Here is a 26118-nt window from a genome sequence, read left to right as displayed (position 1 = left end):
TACTTTTCTTTCTTTCTCTCTCTCTTTTTTTTTTTTTTTAAGACAGAATCTCACTCTGTTGCTCAGGCTGGAGTGCAGCGGTGTGTTCTCAACTCACTGCAACCTCCGCCTCCCGAGTTCAAGCGATTCTTGTGTCTCAGCCTCCTGAGTAGCTGGGGTTACAGGTGTGCACTACCCTGCCTGGTTAATTTTTGTATTTTTAATAGAGGTGGGGTTTCGTCATGTTGGCCAAGCTGGTCTCAAACTCCTGACCTCAAGTGATCTTCCCACCTTGGCCTCCCAGAGTGTTGGAATTACAGTCATGAGCCACCGCGCCCAGTCGTAGTTCTATTTTTAATTACTTTAGAAAACTTTATACTGTTTTCTGCAATTGCTGCACTGGTTTACATTACCACCAGCAGTGTACAAGGGTTCTCTTTTTTCCACACCCTTGCCAACACTTATCTCTTGAGTCTTTGTTTTTTAAATAATAGCCATCCTAACAAGTGTGAGATGATATTTCATTATGGTTTTAATTTGCATTTCCCTGATGATAGTAATGTTGAGCATCTTTTCATATGCTGATTGGCCATTTTTCTTTTCTGTTTTGGAGAAATGTTTATTCAGGTCCATTGCCCATTCTAAAATTAGGTTGTTTGTTTTTCTTCTACTGAGTTGCACAAGTTCTTTATATATTGTGGAAATTGACTCCTTATCAGATATATGGTTTGCAGATATTTTCTCCTCATCTGTAGTAGACTGTCTTCTCATTTTGTTGATTGTTTACTTAGATGTGAAACTCTTTAGCTTGATTTCGTTCCATTTATCTATTTTTGCTTTTGTAGCCTGAGCTTTTGTTGTGATATCCAAAAAAACATTGCCAAAACAAGTGTCAAGGAGCTTTTCCCATATATTTTCTTCTAGGAGTTTTATGGTTTTAAGTCTTCGTGTTGAGTTCTTTAATCAACTTTGAGTTGATTTTTGCTGGTAGTGTAAGGTAAAGGTCTGATTTCATTCTTTTGCATGAGGAAATTTAATTTTCTCAGCACCATTATTTGAAGAGATCTTCTATTCCCTATTGTGTCTTCTTGGTGCCCTTGTCAAAAATTAACAGATCATATATGCTTGGGTTTATTTTTCTCTCTCTATTCTGTTCCATTGGTTTACATGTCTACTTTTTATGCCAGTACCACACTGTTTGGGTTACTGTAACTTTGTAATATAATTTGAAACAAGGAAGTGTACTTCCTCCGACTTTGTTTTTGTCTTACAGAAACACTTTGGCTCTTTAGAGTCTTTTGTGGTTCTATATGAATTTTAGATTTTTTTTTTCTATTTTTGTGAAAAATTCCATTGGAATTTTCATAAGGATTGTGTTGACTTTGTATTGTTTTGGATAGTACATACATTTTAACAATATTAATTATTTCAGTCCGTGAACATGGAATATCTTTCTATTTATTTGTGTCCTTAATTTCTTTCATTAGTTTTGTAGTTTTCAGTAGACAGATCTTTTGCCTTCTTGGTTACGTTTATTTCTAAGTCTTTTTATTTTGTTTTTTGATGCTATCATAAGTGGGATGGTTTTCTTGATTTCTTATTCATATAAGTAGTTATTTGTGTACAGAAGTGCAACTGATTTTCGTATATTGATTTTGTATCCTGCGGCTTTACTGGGTTTATTCTTTTCTCTTTTTGAGACAGAGTCTCACTCTGTTGCCCAGGCTGGAGTGCAGTGGCTCGATCCCTGCTCACTGCAACCTCCACCTCCTGGGTTCGAGTGATTCTCCTGCCTCAGCTTCGCAAATAGCTAGGACTACAGGTGCACTGCCACACCTGGCTAATGTTTACATTTTTAGCAGAGATGGGGTTTCACCATTGTTGGTCAGGGTGGTCTCAAACTCCTGACCTCAAGTGATCCACCCACCTTGGCCTCCCAAAGTGCTGGGATTACAGGTGTGAGCCACTGTGCCCGGCCTATTTATTCTAACAGTGTCGATTTTAGTCTTTGGGGGTTTTCAGTATATAGGACTTTTTCCTTTCAATTTATATTTCTTTTTCTTGCCTAATCGTTTTAGTAGGATTTCCAGTGCTATGTTGAGTAGAAGGGTGAGAGCAAGCATCTTTGTCTTGCTTCTGATCTTAGAGGAAATGTTTTCAGTTTTTCACCATTGAGTATGATATGAGCTGTGGGACATACAGCTTTTATTATGTTGAGATAGTTTTCTTCTGTTTGTAGTCTGTTGACTTTTTTTTTTTTTTAATAATGAAAGGGTGTTGAATTTTGTGAAGTGCTATTTCTGTTTCATTTGAGATGATCATGTGGTTTTTGTCCTTCCATTAATGTGGTGTATTACACTGATCAATTTTTGTATGTTGAACCATCCTTGTATTCCAAGAATTCCACTTGGTCATGGTGTGTAATCCTTTTAATGTACTGCTGAATTCTTATTGGTAATATTTTGTTGAGGATTTTTACATCAATAGTCATCAGGGATACTGGTTTATAGTCTTCTAATGTCTTTGTCTGACTTTGGTATCAGGATAATGCTGGCCTCGTAGAATGATTTGGAATGTTCCCTCCTGTGCAATTTTTTGGGATTGTTTCAGGAGGATTGGTGTTAATTCTTCTTTAAATGTATGGTAGAATTCTCCAGTGAAGCTTTCTTGTCCTGGGCTTTTTTGTTTGTTTGTTTGTTTGAGACAGGGTCTTACTTTGTCACCCAGGCTGGAGTGCAGTGGTGCAATCTCAGCTCACTGCAACCTCTGCCCTCCAGGCTCAAGCAGTCTGCCCACCTCGGCCTCCCAAGTAACTGTTACCACAGGCAAGCACCACCGTGTCCAGCTATTTTCTTTGTATTTTTAGTGGAGACGGGATCTCACCATGTTGCCCAGGCTGATCTCTAACTCCTGAGCTCAAGCATTTCTCCTGCCTTGGCCTCCCAAAGTACTGGGATTACAGGTGTGAGCCACTGCACCCAGCCATGGGCTTTTCTTTGTTGAGAGGTTTTGGATTATTGATTCAATTTCCTTGTTATTGGTCTGTTGAGATTTTCTTATTTTTTCATGTTACTCAGTCTTGGTAGGCTGTATGTTTCTAGGAATTGATCTGTTTCTTCTAGGCTGTCCAATTAGTTGGAGTACAGTTGTTCATAGTATTCTCCTATGATCCTTTTTATTTCTATGGCATTGGTTGTCATGTCCCCTCTTTCATTTCTGAATTTAGTTATTTGAGGCCTTTTTTTTTTTTCTCAGTCAGTCTAGCTAAAGGTTTGTCAGTTTTGTTGATATTTTCAAATAACTATTAGTTTTCTTGATTTTTTCCTACTGTTTTTCTATTCTCTTTTCTTTATCTTTGCTCTAATCTTATTTTTTCCTTCTGATCACTTTGGGTTTAGTTTTTTTCTAGTTCTTCAAGGTGTAATGTTAGATTATTGACATGAATTTTTTTTTTAAAATATAGGCATTTATGACTGTAGATTACCTTCTTAGTCCTACTTTTGCTACATTCCATAAGCTTTGGTATTTTGTGCTTTAATTTTTGTCTTAATGTATTTTCTTATTTCCTTTGTTACTTCTTCCTTGACCCCTTGTCTTTTTAAGAGTTTGTTGTTTAATTTCTACAAATTTCTTGATTTTCCACTTTTCTTTCTGCAGCTACCTTCTAGTTTCATTCTGTTGTGATCAGAAAAGATACCCAATACTTTGTGGCCTAACATGTGGTGTATCCTGGGGAATGTTTCACATGCACTTGAGAAGAATGTATATTGTGCTGTTGTTGGGTGGAGTGTTCTGTATATGTATGTTAGGTCCAGTTGGTCTGTAGTGCTGTTCAGGTCTTTTCTTTCCTTATTGATCTCATTCTATCCATCATGGAAAGTTGGTTATTGAAGTCTCTCACTGTTTTTGGAGAGCTCCCTTCAATTTTATCAATGTTTGCTTTAAGTATTTAGGAGCTCCAATGTTTGACACATATATAATTATTGTATCTTATTTGTGCATTGACCCCATAGTGTTCTCCTTTGTCTATGGTATCAGTTTTCTTTAAAAATGTATTTTGTCTGATATTAGTGTTGCCGCTATTGCTCTCTTTTGGTTACCATTTGCATGGAATATCTTTTTGAATCTTTTTACTTAGAACCTGTGTGTGTCCTTAGTTCCAAAGTGTCTTTTAAACAGCATATAGTTGGGTCCTGTTTTTTAAATCCTATGGGTTTTTTTTTTTTTTTTTGTAATTTCTTTGTCCTTTCATAGGTTGTTTTTTATTTCCTCCCCTTCTACCTTTCTTTGTGTTTAGTCAATTTTTTTTGGTAGGGATATATTTTGATTCTCTTATTTCCTTTTGTGTATATTCTATAGCTATTTTCATTGTAGTTACCATGAGAATATCATAAAACTCCTTAGGAGGATAACAACCTGTTTAAACTAGTAACAACTTCACTTCAATCACATATAAAAACTCTAGTCCTTTATAGCTTTGCCCCCCAACCTCCACCTCCCAGGTTCAAGTGATTCTCCTGCCTTAGTCTCCCAAGTAGCTGGGACTACAGGCACAGGCCACCATGCCTGACTAATGTTTACATTTTTAGCAGAGACGGGGTTTGGCCGTTGTTGGCCAGGCTGGTCTCAAACTCCTGACTTCAAGTGATCCCCTCACCTTGCCTCCCAAAGTGCTGGATTACAGGCATGAGCCACCGCACCTGGCCAAAGTTATTAGTACCCTGTTAACAACATTTTACTGGTGTCACAAGTAACATGTTTATATATTGTTTAATCATTAACATACTTTCTTAGTTTGTTTTCTCTTGCTTATAACAATACTTGAAACTGAGTAGTTTATTTTAAAAAGTTATGGTGGCTGAGAAATCCAAGGTCAAGGGTGAGGGCCTGATGAGGGCCTTCTTGCTGATGGGGACTCTGCAGAATCCTGAGGTGGTGCAGGGCACATGGTGAGGGGGTTGGGCATGCTAGCTCAGGTCTCTCTTCCTCTTCTTATAAAGCTACAATCCACTCTTAACGATAAGCCATTAATCCATTAATCTATCAAGTCATTAAGCCGTTCAGATCTGCCCTCATGATTAATTCATTCATGAGAGCCCAGATCCCTCATGACCCAATCACCTCTGAAAGGTTCTACCTCTCAATACTGCCACATTGTGGATTAAGTTTTAACATGAGTTTTAGAGGGGAGAGATAGTTAAATCATAGCATGTAGATTTATAGTTAATTTTTATGCTTTTGTCTTTTAAATCCTATAAAAGAATTAAGGTGGAGTTACTCACCAGAATTAAAATAATGTTTTTATATTTGTCCATATATTTACCTTTACCAGAGAACTTTATATTTTCCTATGGCTTAAAGTTACTATCTAGCATCCTTTAATTTCAACTTGAAGGACTGCCATTAGCATTTCTTCCAAGTGAGGTCTAGTGGTAATGAACTCTCTCAGCTTTTGTTTATCTGTGAATGTTTTAATTTTCCCTTTTACAGGTGCATGCCATCACGCCTGGCTAATTTTTGTATTTTTAGTAGAGACGGGGTTTTGCCATGTTGGCCAGGCTGGTCTGGAACTCCTGACCTCAGGTGATCCTCCTGCCTTGGCCTCCCAAAGTGCTGGAATTACAGGTGTGAGCTACTGTGCACCTTGTATCTTTCTTTATCTCTTGGAGGATCTGAGATACTATTTTAAAGTCCTTTGGAAGTATAGTTTGTAATCTGATTTTTAGTAAGAGGGTTATTTTGTTTTCTCTTTGTGTGCATTCTTCTCTACCTGCTCTTTTTGTGGTTGTTTCTGCTTTGTCCTTTATGGCATCTTCTTTAGAAGGAAATCTTATATTGGAAGCTCTGGGTTCTTATTCTTCAGGGATATTGGGAAAAGAACCAATCCCCGAACCAGTGGGTGGCTTGACCAGGTCATTTTTGTTTTATTGCCTGTAATCTATCCATTTGTGTTCCTTCAGCCTTGGGCTATGGTCACAACTTGTATTGCCTTCTTTCACTAGTAGGAGAGCGCTGCTCCAACCCCTTACTTCGCAAAATGATTTTGACTTTTGTTCCCACTTCCTGTGCTATGAGTTGATTTCAGTCCCTATTATTGGGGTTGATTTTTAACTGTCTCAACCAGTAAGATTTAAAAATAGACAACTTGCTTGTTTCTGTTTGCTTCTTTTACCTCTATGGGTAAAGGAGGTTAAGGAACTGCTGTGGTTTATGCAAAAGTATGCTGTGTCCTAACTGAGTAACCTTAAGGATAATAGCTTGTATAATGGTTGTGAAATCAAAATGTCATATATGTGAAAGGGCTTTATAAACTGGGAAGTATGGTCTAAGTATTAGTTTATTTTTGTTGTATAGTCATAGTGATTGTATTATTGCTCTATTTAAGCCTGCTTTTGACTTTCAGATTGTTCCATTGACCTGTCATGTATGGCAACAGATATTATATCAAGGCAATAGTAGAACACAAATTTCTGATACTAATGTGGTCTGTTTGGAAACAACAGCTCAGCGGGGTTCTGGGGATGATCAGGTATGTCTTCTGTAACTGGCTAACTTTTTATTTTTTTGATAAGCAGCACAAGAAATTCTGATTTAGCTATGAAGATTGGAAAGAAATAAGTTAATATTCATTAATATTATGTTTTGTTTTCTTGTCTTTTTTTTTTTTTTTTTAAAGACAGGGTCTCACTCTGTCACCCAGGCTGGAGTGCAGTGGCATGATCATAGCTTACTGCACCCTCCAACTTCTGGGATCAAGTGATCCTCCTGCCTGAGCCTCTTGAGTAGCTGGGACTACAGACATATACCATCAAACCCACCTAATTATTTTAAAAAAATTTTTTATAGATGGAGTCTTGCTTTGTTGCCCAGGCTGGTCTTGAGCTCTTGGCCTCAAATGATCCTTCACCTTGGCCTCCCAAAGTGCTAGGATTACAGGAGTGAGCCACCACTCTTGGCCAAATATTCTATTTTTCTAATAGATTGTTGTAAACTTTATGTATATGTAGAAGAGCAGTTCACTTTTTTTGAAGGCGGGTCTCAGGACTCTTATTTTTATTTTTAGTTTAAAAATTTTTTATAGAGATGGGGGTCTCTATGTTTACTGGGCTGGTCTCTCATTCCTGGCCTTAAGTGATCCTCTTGCCTCAGCCTCCTAAAACTATTGAGATTACAGGCATGAGCCACTGTGCCTGTCCTCAGGACTCTTTATATTCTTCACAAGTATTCTTAAGAGCTTTTGTTTATGTGGATTATCTATATAGATATTTAGCATACAAGAAATTAAAACATTTAAAACTATTTTAAAATTTATTTTGAAAGAATAAACCTATTGCATATTGCCATAAATAGTATATTTTAAAGTAAAAAATGACTATTTTCCAAAACAAAAAAATTAGTTGGAAGAATAGCATTGTTTACATTCTGGCATACTAAAACTCAGTTGGTATATTATTCAGGGTTCTCCAGAGAAACAGAACCAATAGGATGGAGACAGATACATCTATCTATCTATATACATCTGTCTATATATATATATATATATATCTTTATTGATATTTATTATAAAGAATTGGCTTATGTGATCATGAAGACTGAGAAGTCCCAAGATCTGCAAGCTGGAGCCCCAGGAGGGCTGATGGTATAGTTCCAATTCAAGTCCAAAGGCTTGAGAACCAGGAGCACCAGTGGTGTAAGTTTTGATTTGAATCTGAAGGTAGAATACCCTCCAGCTGGAAGACCATCAGGCAGAGAGAACACATTCTCTCTTGCTCAGCCTTTTGTTCTATTTAGGCCTTCAAGGTACTGGATCAGGCCTAACCACATTGGAGAGGGTAACCTGCTTTAATTAGTTTTCAGATTCAAATGTTAATCTCATTCATACACACCTCACAGGCCAGGAACAGTGGCTAACGCCTGTAATCCCAGCACTTTGGGAGGCTGAGATGGGTGGATCACCTGAGGTCAGGAGTTCAAGACCAGCCTGGCCAACATGGTGAAACACTGTCTCTACTAAAAATACAAAAATTAGCCGGGCGTTGTGGTGCACACCTGTAATCGCAGCTACTTGGGAGGCTGAGGCAAAAGAATCACTTGAAGCCAGGAGGTGGAGGTTGCAGTGAGCTGAGATTGCGCCACTGCAATCCAGCCTGGGCGATGGAGCAAGACTTGTCTCAAAAACAAACAAAAACCCCAAAAAAACAAAACAAAAAATACCACACACATACACACACCTCACAGACATATCCAAAATTGTGTTTAACCAAGTGTCTGGACATTCCATGACCCAGTCAATTTGATACATAAATTACCTATCATAGCTGGATTCTCAGTCTGCTCTGCATTTCATTTGTTGGGATGTATTGTTTTGGTTGAAGTATATGAAGACAATCTGGCCTTACAGAGATGAAAAAGGAGTTAGGGAAAGGAGGCTGTCATTCAGTACCTGAAAGGGTGTTAGTGACCCTCAGGGATTTTTGGACAACACTTTGAGAACCACTTTTCTAGAACATAGTTATAAACTTTGAAGAAATGGAACAATCATGAGCAGATAGGAAAAAAGCTCATATAGAGTTATTGGAGGAAAAATGTAGTGTTACTAATAATGGTTAAATATTTAAGGTTGATTAATAACTTGAGTATCAGATTTCTCCTGTTACCTTCAATTTTCTTTAAATTGCAGTGATTACCTGTTAGATGCAAGATATGGAGGAAGGGAAATACACTATCACTGAGGGAAAGTAGTTAAGACAATCCCTGACCATAAAAAACATAGTACCTGGGGCCATTAAATGGAAGAGGATTGTTTTGGGTTGAATTGTGCCCTCCCAAATTATATGTTGAAGTCCTAATCATCAGTACCTCAGAATGTGACCTTATTGGTGATTGCAGGTGTAATTATTTAAGATCACACTGGAGTAGGGTTTGCTCTTAATCCAGTCTGCCTGGTGTCCTTATGAAAGAGGAAAGCACCATGTGAGGAGAAAAACATACAAGGAGAAGATGGCCATGTGAAGATGGAGGCAGAAATTGGAATTATGCTGCCACATCCAGGGAATGCCTGGGGCTTCCAGAAGGTAGAAGTAGCAAGAAAGGACCCTCCCCTAGGGGCTTCAGAGGGAGCATGACCCTGCCAACACCTTGATTTTAGACTTCTGGCCTCCAGAACTGCGAGATAATACATTTCTGTTGTTTTAAGCCACCTAGTTTGTGTCACTTTGTTATAGCAGCCCTAGGAAACTAATACCGGGACATATTTCTAAATAATATTCTCTGAGGGCATATTTTTGGTAGAGCACAGTCTAAAAATTGATGTCTTCCTTTTTTTCCTGTTTCATAAAATACGAACCATGATGGACCCTAAAGCACTTCATTTCATCCTTTATGCCTGGGTCCCTCAGAATAGCTGGAACATTATGCCGCTTTCTAGTTCACTTCCTTCTTCTTCTTCTATCATTGTTCATCTTTGTTACTGTCATCTGAGTTACCTTTATTTATTCATGGAAAACTAGCTCTTGCCACATTGTCTTCCTCTCTTTTATTGGTTTCTTTCACTTCAACATACATTTCCCATTCAATGCCTGAAGTTCTCATATAGTTCATCTAATCTCTAGCGATCTTTACTTCCATACCTTCTTCCAGTCTTCTCCTACTGTATGTAGTTACTCATCCCATGATCACAGTCTAGACTTTGTCATCACCAGCTACTTTACTACAAATGTCTCGTCCTCTCTTCCCTTCCAGCTACTGCTTCGGTCAATATTCTGCTCCCTGTTACCATGAAAATTTTAAGAGTTGTCTATACATTTTCTGTTTCTGATATCCTATCCTCATTTTTAAAAAGCCAGGTTTATTGTAGGTATAAGTTAAATATATCAAAATTTACTTTCTTAGGTGTACAGTTTGTCAAGTGAGCTTTGACATACATATACAGTCATGCAGTCACCACCGCATTTGAGATAGACAACACTGCCCTCACAAAAAGGAACTTCACAAAAAGTTCCTGTGTGCCCCTTTGTAGTCAGTCACTTCCCCAACTCCTAGTCCCTGGCAACTACTTATCCAATTTCTTTCTCTTTAGTTTTACCTTTTCAGAATAATACAGTGTGTAGACTTTTGAATCTGACTTCTTTCACTTGGCTTAGCTTTTGGGATTTATCCATGTTGTTGCATGTATCAATGATTTGTCCACTTTAATTTTTATTACTGAGTAATATTCCATTTGTGTATAGGTTTTTCGGTAGACATATTGCTTCATTTCTCTTGGCAAATACCTGGGAATGGCTGGACATGGTGGCTCCCGCCTGTAATCCCAGCACTTTGGGAGGCTGAAGTGGGCGGATCACTTGAGGTCAGGAGTTCGAGACCAGCCTGGCCAATATGGTGTAGTAGAAACCCCGTCTCTACTAAAAATATAAAAATTAGCCAGGTGTGGTGGCACATGTCTGTAATCCCAGCTACTCGGGAGGCTGAGGCAGGAGAATTGCTTGAACCTGGGAGGCGGAGGTTGCAGTGAGTCAAGATGGCGCCAGTGCACTCTGGCCTGGGTGACAGAAAGAGACTCTGTCTCTCAAAAACAAAAAACAAAAAAACCCCCTAGGAATGGGTTTGTTGAGTGATAAGGTAATTGTATGTTTAACTTTATAAGAAAGTACCAAACTGTTTTTCCAAAGTGGCTGTACCATTTTGTATCCCAGTAGTATATGAGAGTTCTGGTTGCCCTGCATTCTTGGCATCTGTTGGTATCATCAGTTTTTTCTTTTCTTATTTTTAATTTTAGACACTCTAGGAGATGTATTATGGTGTCTCACTGTGATTTTAACATGCATTTCTCTAATGACTAATGATATATAGCATCTTTTTGTGTGCTTATTTGCCCTCCATGTTTCTTCTTCAGTGACAGATCTGTTAAAATCTCTTCCTGATTTTTTATGGCTGGTTTGTTTCATTTTTTGAGCTTTGGGAGTTCTTTGTAGCTCTAGATGCAAGTCCTTTACCAGTTATTTCTTTTGCAAAGACAGTCTGTGGCATGTTTTTGTATTCTCCTGTCTTTGAAAGACAGAAGTTTTAATTTTGATGAAACTTGTTTATTGATTTTTCTTTTTCCTTTTGTGGTTTGTACGTCTTGTGTACCATCTGAGAAATCTTGGCCTAATCCTACGTCACTGAGATTTTTCTTCTATGTTTTCTTCTAGACCAGGGTTTCTCAGCCTTGGCACTATTGACATTTTGGGTTGAATAATTCTTCATTGTGGGGGGCTGTCCTTGTGTGTCCTAAGATGTTTAACAGCATTCCTGGCCTCTTCCCACTAGATACCAGTAATAGTCCCCCAATTTGTAACCATCCGAAATGTTTTCTGACATTGCCAAATCTTCCATGGTTGAAGGGAGAGGCGTGTCAAAATCTCTCCCAACTGAGAACCGCTTTTTCAGAAGTTTTATAGTTTTAGGTTTTACATTTATGTCTAAGATCCATTTTGAGTTGGTTTTTATATATGGAGTGAAGGAAGCATCCAAGCTGTATTTTCTTACATATGAATATGTAATTGTTATTCCAGCACCATTTGCTATCTTTTTTCCAGTGGATTTCTTGACATCTTTGTAAAAAAATTAATTGACCTTATATATGTGGGTCTATTTCTGCACACTATTCCATTGATTTACATTTGTATCCTCATGCCAATATTATACTCTTAATAACTGTACTGTCTTAAAATCAGGTTGTGTGAGTTTTCCCATTTTGTTCCTCTTTTTAAAAATTGATTATTTCAGATTCTTGGAATTTCTATATAAATTTTAGAATTAGCTTGCCCAATTTATATTTTAAAAGCCTGCTGGAATTTTTTATTAAGATTTCATTGAGTCTATAAATCAATTTGAAGAGAATTTTGACATCTTAACAATATTGAGTTTTCTAATCCATAAACATGACAGTTCTCTTAGTTTATTATTTCTCTTTAATGTCTTCATCAATGTTTTGCTGTCTTCAGTGTGCCAGTCTTACACGTTTTGTTAGACTTACTGGTATTTTTAGAAATTTCTATTTCCTATTATTCATTATAAGTGTATAGAAATATAATTGACTTTTTATATTGACCTTGTATCCTATTACCTTGCTAATCTCACTAGTTTTAGTAGCTTTTTTAAAAAATATTTTCTTTAGGACTTTCTATGCAGAGTTATATCAACTGTGTTTTGTTTTTTACTTTTAAATAGATTTGTCATTTCTTTTTTTCCATTTTTTTTTTTTTTTGCTTTATTACACTGGCTAGGATCTGCCTATTCTACTTGATCTACTTTGTGTTCTGACCCCAATTCTTTGAAAGCAACTATCACCAGCAATATTTATGTAGCTGAATACAGTGAATACTTTTCTGTCCTCCTCTTAGGTACAATAAATAGCATTTGACACTATTATTCATCATTACATAACTTTAAATTATTTCCTTTCTTGAGTTCTTCTGGTTTTTTTTCCTACTCATCTGGCTGTTCTCTCTCAGTATCCTTTGCTGCTTTATCTTCCTTTGTTAAACCTTAGAATCAGAATTTGTAAGCTGTGGACCCAAGTATGACTCAAATGTGTTTTTCTTTTTTATTTATTTATTTATTTTTATTTTTTATTTTATTATTATTATTATTATTAATATTATTATTATTATACTTTAGGCTCTATGGTACATGTGCGCAACGTGCAGGTAAGTTACATATGTATACATGTGCCATGCTGGTGCGCTGCACCCACCAACTCGTCATCTAGCATTAGGTATATCTCCCAATGCTATCCCTCCCCCCTCCCCCCACCCCACAACAGTCCCCGAAGTGTGATGTTCCCCTTCCTGTGTCCATGTGTTCTCATTGTTCAATTCCCACCTATGAGTGAGAATATGCGGTGTTTGGTTTTTTGTTCTTGCGATAGTTTACTGAGAATGATGATTTCCAATTTCGTCCATGTCCCTACAAAGGACATGAACTCATCATTTTTCAAATGTGGTTTTCAAAAACCATTTTTTTTTTGGCACAATGTTTTAACACTTTTGAAATAGAATACTTTAAAGTGGACATGCATAGTTAGCCACAAATCCCATTACTCTCCAATTCCAGGATGGATTACTTCATTTGTCTTACCCCCGTACCCCTATACACGTTTAGTTTTTAACCTCTGCTTGAAACGTTGGAATATTTGTGGTCTCATCCAGATCCAGGACTTTAAATACATCTGTATACGATAAATCCCAAAGATGTATCTCAAACTTTTACTTCTCCCTCAAAATTTGTTTGTATTTGTCAGAATGCTTATATGTTGTCCCTCCCCACATCTGTCAAAAATTAATTAGAGATTTGTTGGCCTTTTTATATTGATTTAAAAGGTATAACACAAAGAATATTTGATGATTGAAATGTAGCAAGAAAATACATAATGCAGAAAGTTAAAAAAGGTTGAACAGAGGTTATTTTAAAAATTCTGTTTATAATGGGAAATTATAAGAATATGTTTGCATAGGAGAGGAATGATTCAGTAATGAGAGAAAAATGGGTGAAAGAAAGTGGGAGAATCACATAGGAAGGAAATCACTGAAAAAAATTGGAATGAGATGGGAAGGCCTTTGAGAGGCAGAGTGACTTTTTTTTATTTTCAAGTCATAAGATAGAAATCTGGTAATGGGGATTGTAGATCTGGTGGTTGAAGACAAGGGAGTTCCTCTCTCCTGCTGTACACTTATTGAAGGTCATCAGTTGAAAATTAGGAGCGTTCAATAGTTCTGAGGAGGGAAGGTATGAAATCTCAACTCACCAGGAAAACGTAGTAGGATTTCCAGGCAATACTGAGTGCCCTTCAGGTTTAGTGACATCAATTTAAAGAAAAGCCAGTCAGTTTGGGAGTGTGATTTCTCCAGCAACGTGCTGCTGATTGGATTCACGCAAGGAGACGGTTCCATCAGTGTTAGCTTTTGCTGAGCAAATAGGATAATGGGAGAAAAACACAAGAAAGTTAAGGGTGTTTGCAAGGCAGTGATTATAAGGATGGCTCTGAACTCTCAGAGGGGCAGAGAAGGAAATACAGATAAGAAAGGAATGAAGAAAAGTTTAAATGTGGTAGGATAGTTGTCTCCATGAAGTTAAAAAATTATTGCAGTGGAGGAACTAGAGAGTAAGTGATCTGTGGAGGTCAGAGGATGGCCAGGAAGACTAATGGGTACATCTTTCACTATTAGGGAGGAGTGAACTGTGGGATACAGGCTCAAACCATGGTCAGAGAGGCTAAGAGATGAGTCAGGGGACCAGTGATTTTTGCTTTAGTGAGTCACAAAATGATTGGAATTCTCCTGCTTTAAAACGTTTTGTTGGCTCACTAACCTGTCCCCTAGAGAATGGAGTGCCCTCAAAAGAAAAAATGTAAAATTAATCATTCTCATATTCCTTTTATTTTCAAGTATCAGAAAGGTGAAAAGCATGTTTCCAGTAGCAATTTGATGTTATAGATCTGATTAATTTATTCAGTGTAGAGGGGATTGCGGTATTTTGCAATGTCAAAAATCTGCTATTCCATAAGTGTAGTGTTAATATTTTAGAATATTTCTCTCCACATTTTTTTCTTTGCAGGTATTTGTATAACTGATATTATGTAGTGGATAGTGGGTATCTTTTTTCTTAAACTTACTATATGAACATTTTATTAATGAATTTTAAATATCGGAAATGTCTCTTCAAAGACAAAAGTCGTGTTGGAAAATGTTTGCGAAAATATTTGTAAATTGTAATACATCTTCTTTTTATGGATTCTGGACCACCTGGGAATTAAAAGATACCTATATTCTCTTAGAAACATTTGAGTTGATCAAGAAAGAAGAGTCCAGTAGTGGAATACTTACAAAATAATGAAAATACATTATATATCTAAAGTTGCTGTCAATATAATGCCACTTTCTCATGTTTTTATTTAAATAAATAAAGCAAATTGAATGAATTAATTATTTAACCAAAGATTTTACATAAAGACTGAAAAACTTGTAATCCCAGCACTTTGGGAGGCCAAGACGGGAATCGCTTGAGTCTAGGAGTTCCAGACCAGCCTGGGCAACATAGTGAGACCCCTCCCTGTCTCTACAAAAATTTTTAAAAAATTAACTGAGTGCCTGCCAGTAGTCCCAGCTACTCAGGATACTGAGGATGACAGGATCACTTGAGCCTGGAGGCAGAGATTGCAGTGAGCTGAGATTGTGCCACTGTATTCTGGCCTGGTTGACATAGCAAAAGCCTGTCTCACACATACAAAAAAAGAAAAATTGCAAATAGAGGAAACATGGTAAAGAGAAAAACAAGTTATAAAATATAATACAGTTGTATAATAAAAAAGTTGTTAAATTCAAGAAATAGAGAAAAAATAGATATATTCGTAGTAAATAGAGTTCCTAGTAAATAGAGTTAAGAAAAAAATCTCAATGAAATAGACTTTCTACAAAACTATCAGTATTTTATAGAGGTAGACTAGGATTACTAAGGAGGAAATTGAGAAAGTTATGATAGTACCAGCTATCAAAAAGATTTTTGGAACTAATAGATTCGCTGATAAATCTTTTAAATTTTTAAAGAAAATTGAAGTTGCTTAAATAAATACAGAACAACATTATGAAACAAGAAAATGAGGGCATTCTAAAATACTGATTAATCTTAGTTGTGACCATATATGTGTGAAAATGTTAAAGAATATGCTAGCAAACATTTAAACGTCTGATCTACCACTACTGTGTAAGAAATGTGAACATGTTTCAATATAAAGAAATTTATTGACTTGGGAGGCTGAGGTGGGAGGATCAAGTGCTTTAGCCCAGAGTTTGAGTCCAGCCTGGGCAACATAGAAAGAACCTGTTTAAAAAAAAAATCGTTGCTATCCTTTATCAGGTTTAATTGGGGAAAATGATGCTATAACATAGTTTGAGCTAATTTAGTGTTCATTTCTAATCAAATTATTTGAAAATGAAAATACTTTCATATCATGATAGAATATACTTAATTATTAACTAATATTAAATTCAAAAGGAAAATGCCTTTTAAACTTGTCACCATTAGTATTTAATTCGACTTTAATTCAGCATTGTTATTTAGTGTGATCTGTAGATTGGTGCCAATTCATGATTTGCTTGTTACTGGTCTGTCAAGAGGTAAGTACAGAAATTGAGAGGAAGTGTTTAGAAACTTTTATAGTAGTTGGATAGAGTAATTTTATCTTTTTTTAGACCTAGAAATCAAACATTTGGGCTTGTGTTTTATATCTTGGGCTTATAGTAAGACTTTTAAATTTCATTTTTCTAGTTATTTTTACTGGTTTTAAAAATTAGCTTATTTCTCATTAATTTTTGTTAGCATTTTAGTAAAGTGTCAGTGTGTGATGAATTGGAAGTAGGAAAAACTGGTTCTTCCCTATAGGTAGTTTGAGAAGCAGTTCTCTGGATCTTGCCACTAATTTAAGAGTAAATATTTGAAGGAGACAAATGTATCACATTCATGGGTGATATGATAATGTTATATATACTGAGAAGAGCCAGGGATCGTTTAGAAACTAGTAGAGCTAATAAAAATTCAGTCAAGTGAATTCCAAACCTAAAGCTGAAGTGAATGCTTCAGCTTTAGGTTTGGAATATTTTTTTTAGTTTTATTATTATCAAGTTGTAAAACATTATGTAGAGCCAAGTTTATTGATTTAATGATGAGAACTAACAAAAAAATATAGTGGAAATGCCAGTGATTCTTCCACACTTCAAGAGATGTGTAGTAGGACCCATGAATCGGCCCAGCCCTTGCGTGCACCAAGTTTGGCCCCTCTAGTGTCACCGCCATGAAGAAAGTGGCTCAACAGCTCTGGCTGAAGTCCGGGCTCAACCGTGTAAAAATTTCCCAGGCAGCTGCAGACTTGAAACAATTCTGTCTGCAGATTGCTTAACATGACTCTCTGCTGACTGGAGTATCTTCAAGTACAAATTCCTTCAGACCCCCGAAAGTCTGTTCCTTTTTGTAGTAAAATGAATCTTTCAAAGGTTTCCCAAGCCACTTCTCATGATACAGTGAATATTCAAAAGAGTGCTACATTTGAAGTCTGTACAAAAGCTTATCCCTGGAACACATGTGCCATAATATACAAACTTCTACTTTTGTCAGTCCTTAATATCTATCTCTCTGAATTTTCATGAATTTTTATTTCACAAGAGTAATTGTTTTATATACACTGGCAGCGGCGTACAATAAAACTTAGTATAAAAGATTTTTTTGCATAAAAAAAGAGATATGTAGTAATGGGAAGAGGTCTAAAATGTAGTTAATATTGTGAGAAACAACAGCTTTACATTTTCTATACTTTGATGAGAATGTCATTAAATAGGAAGCTATATAATACATGAGTAGACATTTTAATCTAAATATTAATATGTATGGTAACTCAGTTAATGACTTAGCATGTTTTCCTTTAAAATTTTTCTAGAAAACAGAATCTTGGCATTGTCTTCCTCAAGAAATGGACTCTTCCCAAACCTTGGATACATCCCAGACCAGGTTTAATGTGAGAACGGAAGATACCGAAGTGACAGACTTCCCCTCTCTGGAGGAGGGTATATTGACGCAATCAGAAAATCAAGTAAAGGAACCCAACAGAGATCTCTTCTGTTCTCCATTGCTAGGTAATGCCTCTTTATTTTAACCAGTAGCAATAGCTCACATTTGTAAGTTTTGCGGGGACTGCAAGTCTTGTAACTTTACCCTTTTTGAGTTAAGGAGCTCTGTAGAGATCTACTCAGAGGGATTAGCTTATTTCTTTTTTGTTTGTTTGTTTGTTTTTTACTGGCTAGCTGATCTAATTATATTGTGTGCAGTTGCCTCTCATTTTATCACATCCCGTTGCTCACAGAAGGCAGAAAGGTGATAACTGTCTACTGTGTGTGCCTCCTCAGTCTTGAATTTGCAGAGTTTTTGGGATGAATAATATACTTCAGTTATCTCAGCAATGGAGACTCCATGATCCCCCCCAAAAAACAAAAAACAAATGTTCATATTTACCTTTTTGATTTTTAGAATTAATTAAGTCATATGTTATTATCTTAGCTTTCAAACCAAAAATTGAGGTAAAGAGGTTGAGTGGCTTGTCTGAGGTAGATCTTGCTGCTTTCCTCTGTTTAGTATGGAACTGATTTATTAGCTCTTTATAAAAGATAAACTTTAAGTACTTTTAAAATCATTAAGGGATTCAATTATGAAGATGGTTTTATAGTTTTGTAGAGAAGCATGAATAGGACTTAATTCAACAAGTTCTTTGCCAACATAAACTAAGGCTATCCAAATCAAGGTATTAGTGCCAGCGTATTCTATGATGTGGATTATTAAAGTCAATTTTAGGTCCACATTTTAAGAAAGAGGTTGACAAAATTAGAGTACCTTTGTGGGAGGAGATGACTATCTTTTGATAGACAAAAGAGAAGACTTTGCTATGGTCAAATATTTGAGGGGCTGTTATGCTAAAAAGGAAGCAACTTATTTTTTATTCATTCATGTAACAAATATCTAAGTGCCTCCTATGTGTTTGATGCTAGGGATATATAGATGAAAGCTACCTCCTCTTCTGGGAAGGCAATCCAGTAAACAGAAAATAACAGTACCATGGGATTTGTATTATAATGCTGTAGAGCAGGAGTCTGCAAACTATATCTTACAGGCCAAGTCTTGATTTTGTACTGTCCATGTGCTAAGAATAATTTTTGCATTTTTAAAGGATTGTAAAAACAAACAACAGTAGTATGTATGACCAACAAAATCGAAAATATTTACCATCTGACCCTTTATAAAAAAAGTTTGCTAATTCCTAGAGTTTAAAACGAATACATAACTTAAAGGGAAGCTGTTTTTCAAATTGATGTAAAAAAGAACTTTCTGATAGAGCCATTTAACAGTAAAAAAGGCTATATAACAATGACAAAAAGTGAGCTTCATGTCACTGCAAAATGTCTAGCAAAATTCTGTATTAGGATTTTAGCACTGGGGAGGAGGTTGTACTTTGTGACCTAAAATGTTTTCTAATGTAAAGTTTTATAACTCTGGCTTCTCATTTACTATAGATAGGGCAGAACATTTTAAATTATTGGAGTAGATTCCTGGATCTGATAGGCAGAGGAAATTTTATCATTGCTGTTTTGTTATGCATAAGTACTAACATTGTGATAAATAGGCTCTCGCCAATGGCAAATGTCATTGATGATGGCTGGTGCCAGCATGGTTAGATACCTCAAAAAAGAGGGATGCAAGCCAGTAACAGATATCCATACTTGAGGAAACAAGAAGCAGTTGAAAGCTGTAAGAAAAAGGCATGGCAAGTAAAATACACCACCTTCCCATCACACACACACAGATATTGTACACTTGAGAATCATTAACTCTTCAGTTTTGGCCTGCTCCTTTAGCAAATACATTTTCCGATTTACCTGATTTAACTGTCCAACTCCACCCTGAGATATTCTTAAATATTTAAGGAGATGCTGAAATGCTGCTTATAACTCACTTGTTACTTACTATTCCTTACTTATACCTAAATAGCTATTTTAGGTACTGAGGATTTCTGTAGGTTCTGAAACCTGGTTAGGGTTAACTCTAATTTTTTTTTGAGAAAAGACTGTCAGGTTCTTTAAATACTCAGCCTACAGTTAACTGGAAATAGTAAATTTGCTTTACTTGCCCAAAGGTCCCCCTTGTAGCATTAGCTCTAGTGTATTTGGGGACTTTGTTAAAAACTCTTCATGAGTTTTAGAGGGGTGAAGGACTGTTACGGAGGTTTAAGACTGCTTCTCTATGCCAAGACCAAAGAGGAACTGTACCAATTGTTCCTTGGTGGCAAAGGTTATTGTTATATATCAGTTTCTCATTTTTAATTAATTCATTCAGTAAATAAATAACTCTCTTTTGAGTACCTATTAAGTGTAGCAGGTACTTTGCTAGGCACTGAGGATATAGCTATGGATAAAGTAGACACAGAGTTGACAATTTAGATGGGAAGTGGATAGACTAAAGATTAAAACAAGAGGGTGATTAATTATATGGAAGGTATGCAGGGTATATAAGCAGTGACAGTGTGTGTTTTGACTAAGTAAAGGACAGATGACAACATGGTGAGCTCTGTGAACTCTAGATTTGCAGTAATTTCAGGGGGAACAGTAGTGTGAGAGAGGAGTCCTCACTTTGTACACAGTGTTACAGGCATTCTGAAATCAAGAAAGTATACTGATTAAAATAAGAATGATTTAAGTCAACATTCAGGAAATCACAAGAATTTTTTTTTTTTTTTTTCATTAAAGCAGCAGTTCAAACTTTTTGGGTAACAGGATTCTTTTACACTTTTAAAAATCACTGACAACTCCAAAGAGCTTTTGTTTATTTGGGTTATTGTTATTTCCCACATTAGAAATGAAAACTGAAACATTTAAAATGTATTTATTAATTCATTGAAAAAGTACATATTTTATAAAAAATAACTTTTCCAATACAAAAATGTTTAGAAGTATGGCCATGTTTTACTTAAACAATTCTATAATGTCTGACATAATAGAAGATAGCAAGACTCTCATGTCTGTTTCTGTATTCAATCTGTTGCTGTATCATACATTCTGTAGCTTCTGGAAAATGTCACTGTATTTTTTTGAGAGAATGGGAGTGAATAAGGCATATGATATCTTAATATTATTTTGAATAAAATTTTGACACTAGGTACCCCCTAAGAGTGTCTTAGGGCCCAGGAGCTCCTGTGCTATGCTTTGACATAACGGGTGTAGTCTGTATTATGTAAGATGGGAAGAAACACTCATAATAGTTAAGAGCGTTTGCTAAAAGTTGAAATGCTTGGGTTCAAATCTCACTCTGGCATTTCAGCTACTTGAATGTGGACGAGTTACTTAATGCTTTGTAAGTTTTGTAATCATGTTTCCTCACCTATAAGATATATATAATAATACCTATCTTTCAAGGTTGTCATGAGGATTAAATGAAATATTGTGTGTTAAGCACCTGGACCTTGTCAGACTCTCAATAAATGGTAGCTGCTACTGCTGTTGCTTTTATATTATTATTCTAATGCTTGTAGAATTCTCCATATGGCAGCATATGTAGGTGCTTTAAAGTATTATATACGTAACTAAATAATCAATTTTCAGCATTACTCAGCATTTAATATTTGAAACTTTACAGTCATACAAGATAGCTTTGCTTCTCCTGATTTGCCTTTGCTGACCTGTTTGACACAAGACCAAGAATTTGCTCCTGATTCTTTATTTCATCAAAGTGAACTAAGTTTTGCACCTCTGAGGTAGGATGATTTATTTGCATGTAACCTTTCTCATTTCTTGTTCTATGTTGTTACTAATATTGGTGACTTCAGGCTAAGGTGGGACTTTGAGGTGGGGCTTAGATACTCTTAGGACACACTCTGAAGGTAACAAAGTCCTGTACTAAGACTTGATGCATATTAATTTGGCAGAGTAACATATGCGTAGAGATGAACCAGATGACAGTAGTTTATTTAAAAATAATTCCTAATATATTCAGGCATTTCAGGCATATTTTAATTTAGAAGACACACTGGATTTTCCTTCTTATAAACCTCCCCATCTGCTGCCTATCATCTCTCTCCTCCCTCTCACCCTTATTCTGCAAAAAGCATTTATTTCTTGTCCACTAACTTGTTTGGCACTCTCCTTTTGTTCAGCTGTTACTGAATGAGACTAGTTAGCTCTCCTTACCTTACAGGAGGTGTCAATATGAAGTAAGAAGATTTTTATGAGCAGACATATCCAAATTAACAGATACTCCAAATTCATGTCCTTTAGAATAGTCATAATGGGAGAAAAGTCTGGAATTTTCAAAACATATTTGGAATTATTCAAGAATATGTTTTCTTCTTTTAGAACTGAAAAGAAAACCCACCTTAAATTAAAAACTATAGATGTTTAGAAAGTAAAAAGTAACCTCTGTCCTTATACTATATATTTACCTTATATCACTTTTATGAAAAGTGATCTGTACACATTAGATCATCAACTAATGATTAAGTTACTGTTATGTTTTTGGGAATAGATCACTTCTTGAGTGGTTTCTTTCTCTTTCTCTTTTTGTTTGTTTGCTTTTTTTTTTCAGATGGAGTCTTGCTCTGTTGCCCAGGCTGGAGTGCAGTGGTGCTATCATGGCTCACTGTGACCTCTAACTTCTGGGCTCAAGCAATCCTCCTGCCTTAGCCTCCACAGTAGCTAGTACTACAAGCATGTGCCACCATGCCCAGCCAATTTTTAATTTTTTTGTAGAGATAGGGTCTTGCCATATTGCCAAGGCTTGTCTTGAACTCCTGGCTTTAGGTGATCCTCCTGCCTCAGCCTCCCAAAGTGCTAGGATCATAGGTGTGAGCCACTGTGCCTTGCCTTGCATGGTTTCAAGAGCATAATAAATGACGACTAGTAAAAAAGTTAATGCAGGTTAAATGAAAAATCATGGTAGGCATCATTATGAAAATCACATTCTGTGTCTATTGTTTTAGGAGAAGTCTGAGATAATATCAGGGTTATAGGGTGGTAGTTCACCTTTTGGTTACAAAGAATTTGCTTTGTTCAGTCATGAGCCATCTTAAAAGAGTCTGAAATTAGGAGAGCTGTGTTTTTCAATACACTTTTCGAATAAACGATTTCAGTGACATATGTATTTTTGTTAGTACTTAAAAATTAAATGTTTTTAATGTATTATTTATTTATTTATTTTTAACTATATATTTTCAGGGGAATTCCTGATAAGTCTGAAGATACTGAATGGTCTTCTCGACCATCGGAAGTTAGTGAAGCTTTATTCCAGGCTACTGCAGAAGTAGCTTCAGACTTAGCAAGCAGTTGCTTCAGTGTATCTCAGCACCCGCTTATAGGCAGCACAGCTGTTGGGTCTCAGTGCCCTTTTTTACCTTCTGAACAAGGGAATAATGAAGAGACTATTTCATCTGTTGATGAACTGAAAACTCCCAAAGACTGTGATAGTTATGATGATCTTTGTTCATATATGTCATGGAAGACACGAAAAGATACACAGCGGCCTGAAAACAATTTAGCTGATAAAGATCAAGTTTCAGTTGCAACTTCATCTGACATAACTGATGAAAACATAGCTACTACAAGAAGTGACCATTTTGATGCTGCTTGTTCATATGGGCAGTATTGGACACAGGAAGATTCATCTAAGCAGGCAGAAACATATTTAACCAGTAAGTACCCTGATTCTTTTTCAGATTCATCTGACACAATTGATAAAAATAAAATTCCCAAGGGAAGTAACAATTTTAGTGTCCCCTTTTCCTATGTGCCATGGAACAAAGAGGGAACTTTGCACCACCCAGAAACGTGTGTAATCCGTAAGGACTGTGTTTCCTTTCCACGTGAAGTTGCTGCTCATCATCATCATAAAATGTCATATTCTTTCTTGTGTTGTTTGTTGGACAGAAGAGGAAAAGGGATTCCCTTGACTTCTGATAGTCATTATTTTGAGAATGTTTATTTAAGGGCTCCAGCTGAGATTGAGGTGGAACAAAAGATGGATTCTTTGGAGGGTTATGAAAGAAATGAAGAAGGTTTACAGAAAGAATCATCTCAATGTTTTGAACTAACGGAGACTAGAAATAATTTAGTATCTTTAGAAGTGCAACTCAGATTCTTAGAAATACAGTATATTAGGAATGTTATAGCTCCTGATAATTCTGTAAAAGTTTCAGAAGCACATGTACTCTCCAGGGGACATGATACCTCTAAAATGGAGGCTTCTGGTGGTCTTCTTCAGACTGTTATATCCAACTTGGATGAGACATCAGAACAACTGTATTTTCAAGAGGAAAGAAACCAAAAGGAAACTTCTCTTTTTGGTGAGAAAAATATTGATGCTACTGAAAATATAGCCTTTGAGGCAGTTATTGCCTCTATTGAGCCTTCTAAGAAAGAGAGTACAGTAAATGAAATCCAAGCTGACATCAATAAATATTTAACAGATGACAGCCGAGAGAGAGCCAAAAAATCCAGATCTTTCTCCATTAAATTATAATGATGAAAACTCTTTATTTGATAGGCTTAAACATCCATGCTATCAGTCTACTCCTGGGGTGTTTGAACCAGCAGCCTCAAAACCATTGTTGCATAAAAAGGGTGATAATGATAGCTTCCTATACTGGCATCCAAATTTAAAATCACCCGCTAATGCTCTTCAGGAAATGTTTGTTAAGCCACTTTGTGTTATTCCAGAGCTTAAGTCATCTGCTTCTTTGAGTGAAAAATCTTACAACCAGGCTGTTGGTCTTGGCAAAACACAGTCAGCTTTATTTCAGTGTGATATAAGCAATGAACCATTTCTTCCCTTTGGGAAGATAAAGTCTGTTCCTTCTCTTGACCTTGCAGAGAAGGTAGGAACTTCAGATGTTATTTATCATGTGAAAGTATTAACTTAAGATTCTTTGGTTTTATAAGATTTAAAGCAGCCAACCTTTGAAGAAGTTGCAGATTACTCAAACTTTAATTTGGGTAAGGAAGTTAACTGTAGAAATGCCATTAAAGGTCCACCTGCAGCTGTAGGAAGCAGCTTTTCAGCAAACTTGGTGGCATGTGATGCAAAGTCACAAGGTGCTTTTACCATTGACCAGTGATGCATCATTAATTGCAGTCACCCAAGAGACATTGCTGAAAGCTGATATAGGCCAAGGTGAAATTCCTTGGTCTGTGGGAGCTGAGCCTGGTTTTACTATACATACAATTATGCAAAATGACTCCTATTTTGTAGAGGGCCTGCAGGGGAAGGCTGAGTCTGACGTCATTACTCTGGATGGCCTAAATGAAAACGCTGTTGTATGCAGTGAAAGAGTTGCTGAACTACAAAGAAAGGTGAGACACAATAAAATGATAGTTGTAAGAAACATGGCCTTTTTCATTATTGTTTCAGGAAATGGTATTGTTTGTTTTTATTTTGCTTTTTACTGTTTCCTGGGTACATGACCAATGTCATTTGACTGGTGAGTACATTGAGCTAGCAGTTTTAGAGAAATTTCATGATGATCTAGAGATGCATGACAGCTCCCTGCACTGGCAGCCTACTTTACAACTACCATCTGAGAAGGAAAGCAATTTTGAAAAGCCTGTAAGTTTTTCTATTTGACATTTTTTTCTGGGTGGGGAGAGGAATATTTTATTTGAAAAATTTTCAAATTTTATTTGAAAATATTTTATTTGAAAAATTATATCCTTTAGTACCAGCTTGTAACTTGTACCTGTTCTTTATCTGATATCCAGGAATATTTTCCATTAGAGGTTGGTATAAAAGAAATGTTTATGTTTCGTAGACTGTATGACTTAGTTCTGTGGTGTCTTGGAAAAGGCCATGCCATGGGGCTCCAGGCCTTTCATATTGAGGCAGCCTAACTCTTTCTAGTTGTGCCAGCAAGAGTCTTTAGACAGTGTTAAGATTAGGCTTATTCATGGGAACATTCAAAAGCTTGTACTTTGAATGTTTCCCTCTGGTCTTCAATGCACAAGCCTTGAAACAGTCCCTGGAATATTTAAGTATTTCTGTTTAGAAGCTCTTGAAAGACTTGACTTCAGAGATGTCTTGAAAATTATAAGACCCATGTTTGACCAGGAAGGATAATGAAGTGCTTAACGTCCAAACTGGCTAGTGTCTCTTCAAAGGGAAGTATCTCCTTCCCAAATGAGCAAAACACTAATGTGTATACATGCCTCTTCCCTCTCTCTATTTATATCATTATTACCATTGTGTGTGTGTACTAGAAACTGGCAACTCTAGGGTGTCATAAAAATTTTATGTCAGCCTTTTTTTTTTTTTAATTAAGTTCTGGGGCACATGTGCAGAACGTGCAGGTTTGTTACATAGGTATACATGTGCCATGGTGGTTTGCTGCACCCATCAACCTGTCATCTACATTAGCTATTTCTCCTAATGCTATCCCTCCCCTAATCCCCTACCCTGCGACGGGCCCTGGTGTGTGATGTTCCCCTCCCTGTGTCATTCTTTTATAGAAGGCTTTTATTTGCTTGGATCCTTGGATCCCTTGGCATTAATGTTCCTCTGGTCCCATGGAATAAATATCCTCTT

The 26118-nt window shown here is 36.4% G+C and overlaps 1 protein-coding gene and 1 pseudogene across 14 annotated transcripts in view; both read left to right on the top strand.

Moving 5' to 3' along the window:
- Positions 1-26118, top strand: part of ALMS1 (ALMS1 centrosome and basal body associated protein) — a 229282-nt gene that overhangs the window by 16092 nt on the left and 187072 nt on the right. For 8 of the 14 annotated variants that reach the window (XR_008522357.2, XR_008522360.1, XR_008522358.1 and 5 more), the window contains exons 2-7: positions 6383-6508; positions 17450-17645; positions 21190-21307; positions 22764-23236; positions 23735-23887; positions 24793-24893. Coding sequence is in view for 11 of the 14 variants with exons in the window: in XM_054548054.2 (XP_054404029.1) it covers positions 6383-6508; positions 17450-17645; positions 21190-21307; positions 22764-23236; positions 23735-23887; positions 24793-24893 (1167 nt within the window). In the remaining 3 variants the exon portion in view is untranslated. Of the gene's footprint in view, positions 1-6382; positions 6509-17449; positions 17646-21189; positions 21308-22763; positions 23237-23734; positions 23888-24792; positions 24894-26118 lie in introns of those variants that run through there. The other 6 variants (XM_054548053.2, XM_002811888.6, XM_009237176.4 and 3 more) reach the window with 6 other exon arrangements.
- On the top strand, positions 16760-17439 carry LOC129057609 (guanine nucleotide-binding protein G(I)/G(S)/G(O) subunit gamma-5-like; annotated as a pseudogene).

This window comes from Pongo abelii, chromosome 12, assembly GCF_028885655.2.
Source record: "Pongo abelii isolate AG06213 chromosome 12, NHGRI_mPonAbe1-v2.0_pri, whole genome shotgun sequence".
Taxonomy (NCBI): Eukaryota; Metazoa; Chordata; class Mammalia; order Primates; family Hominidae; genus Pongo; species Pongo abelii.
This window is presented reverse-complemented; position numbering and strand designations above follow the sequence as displayed.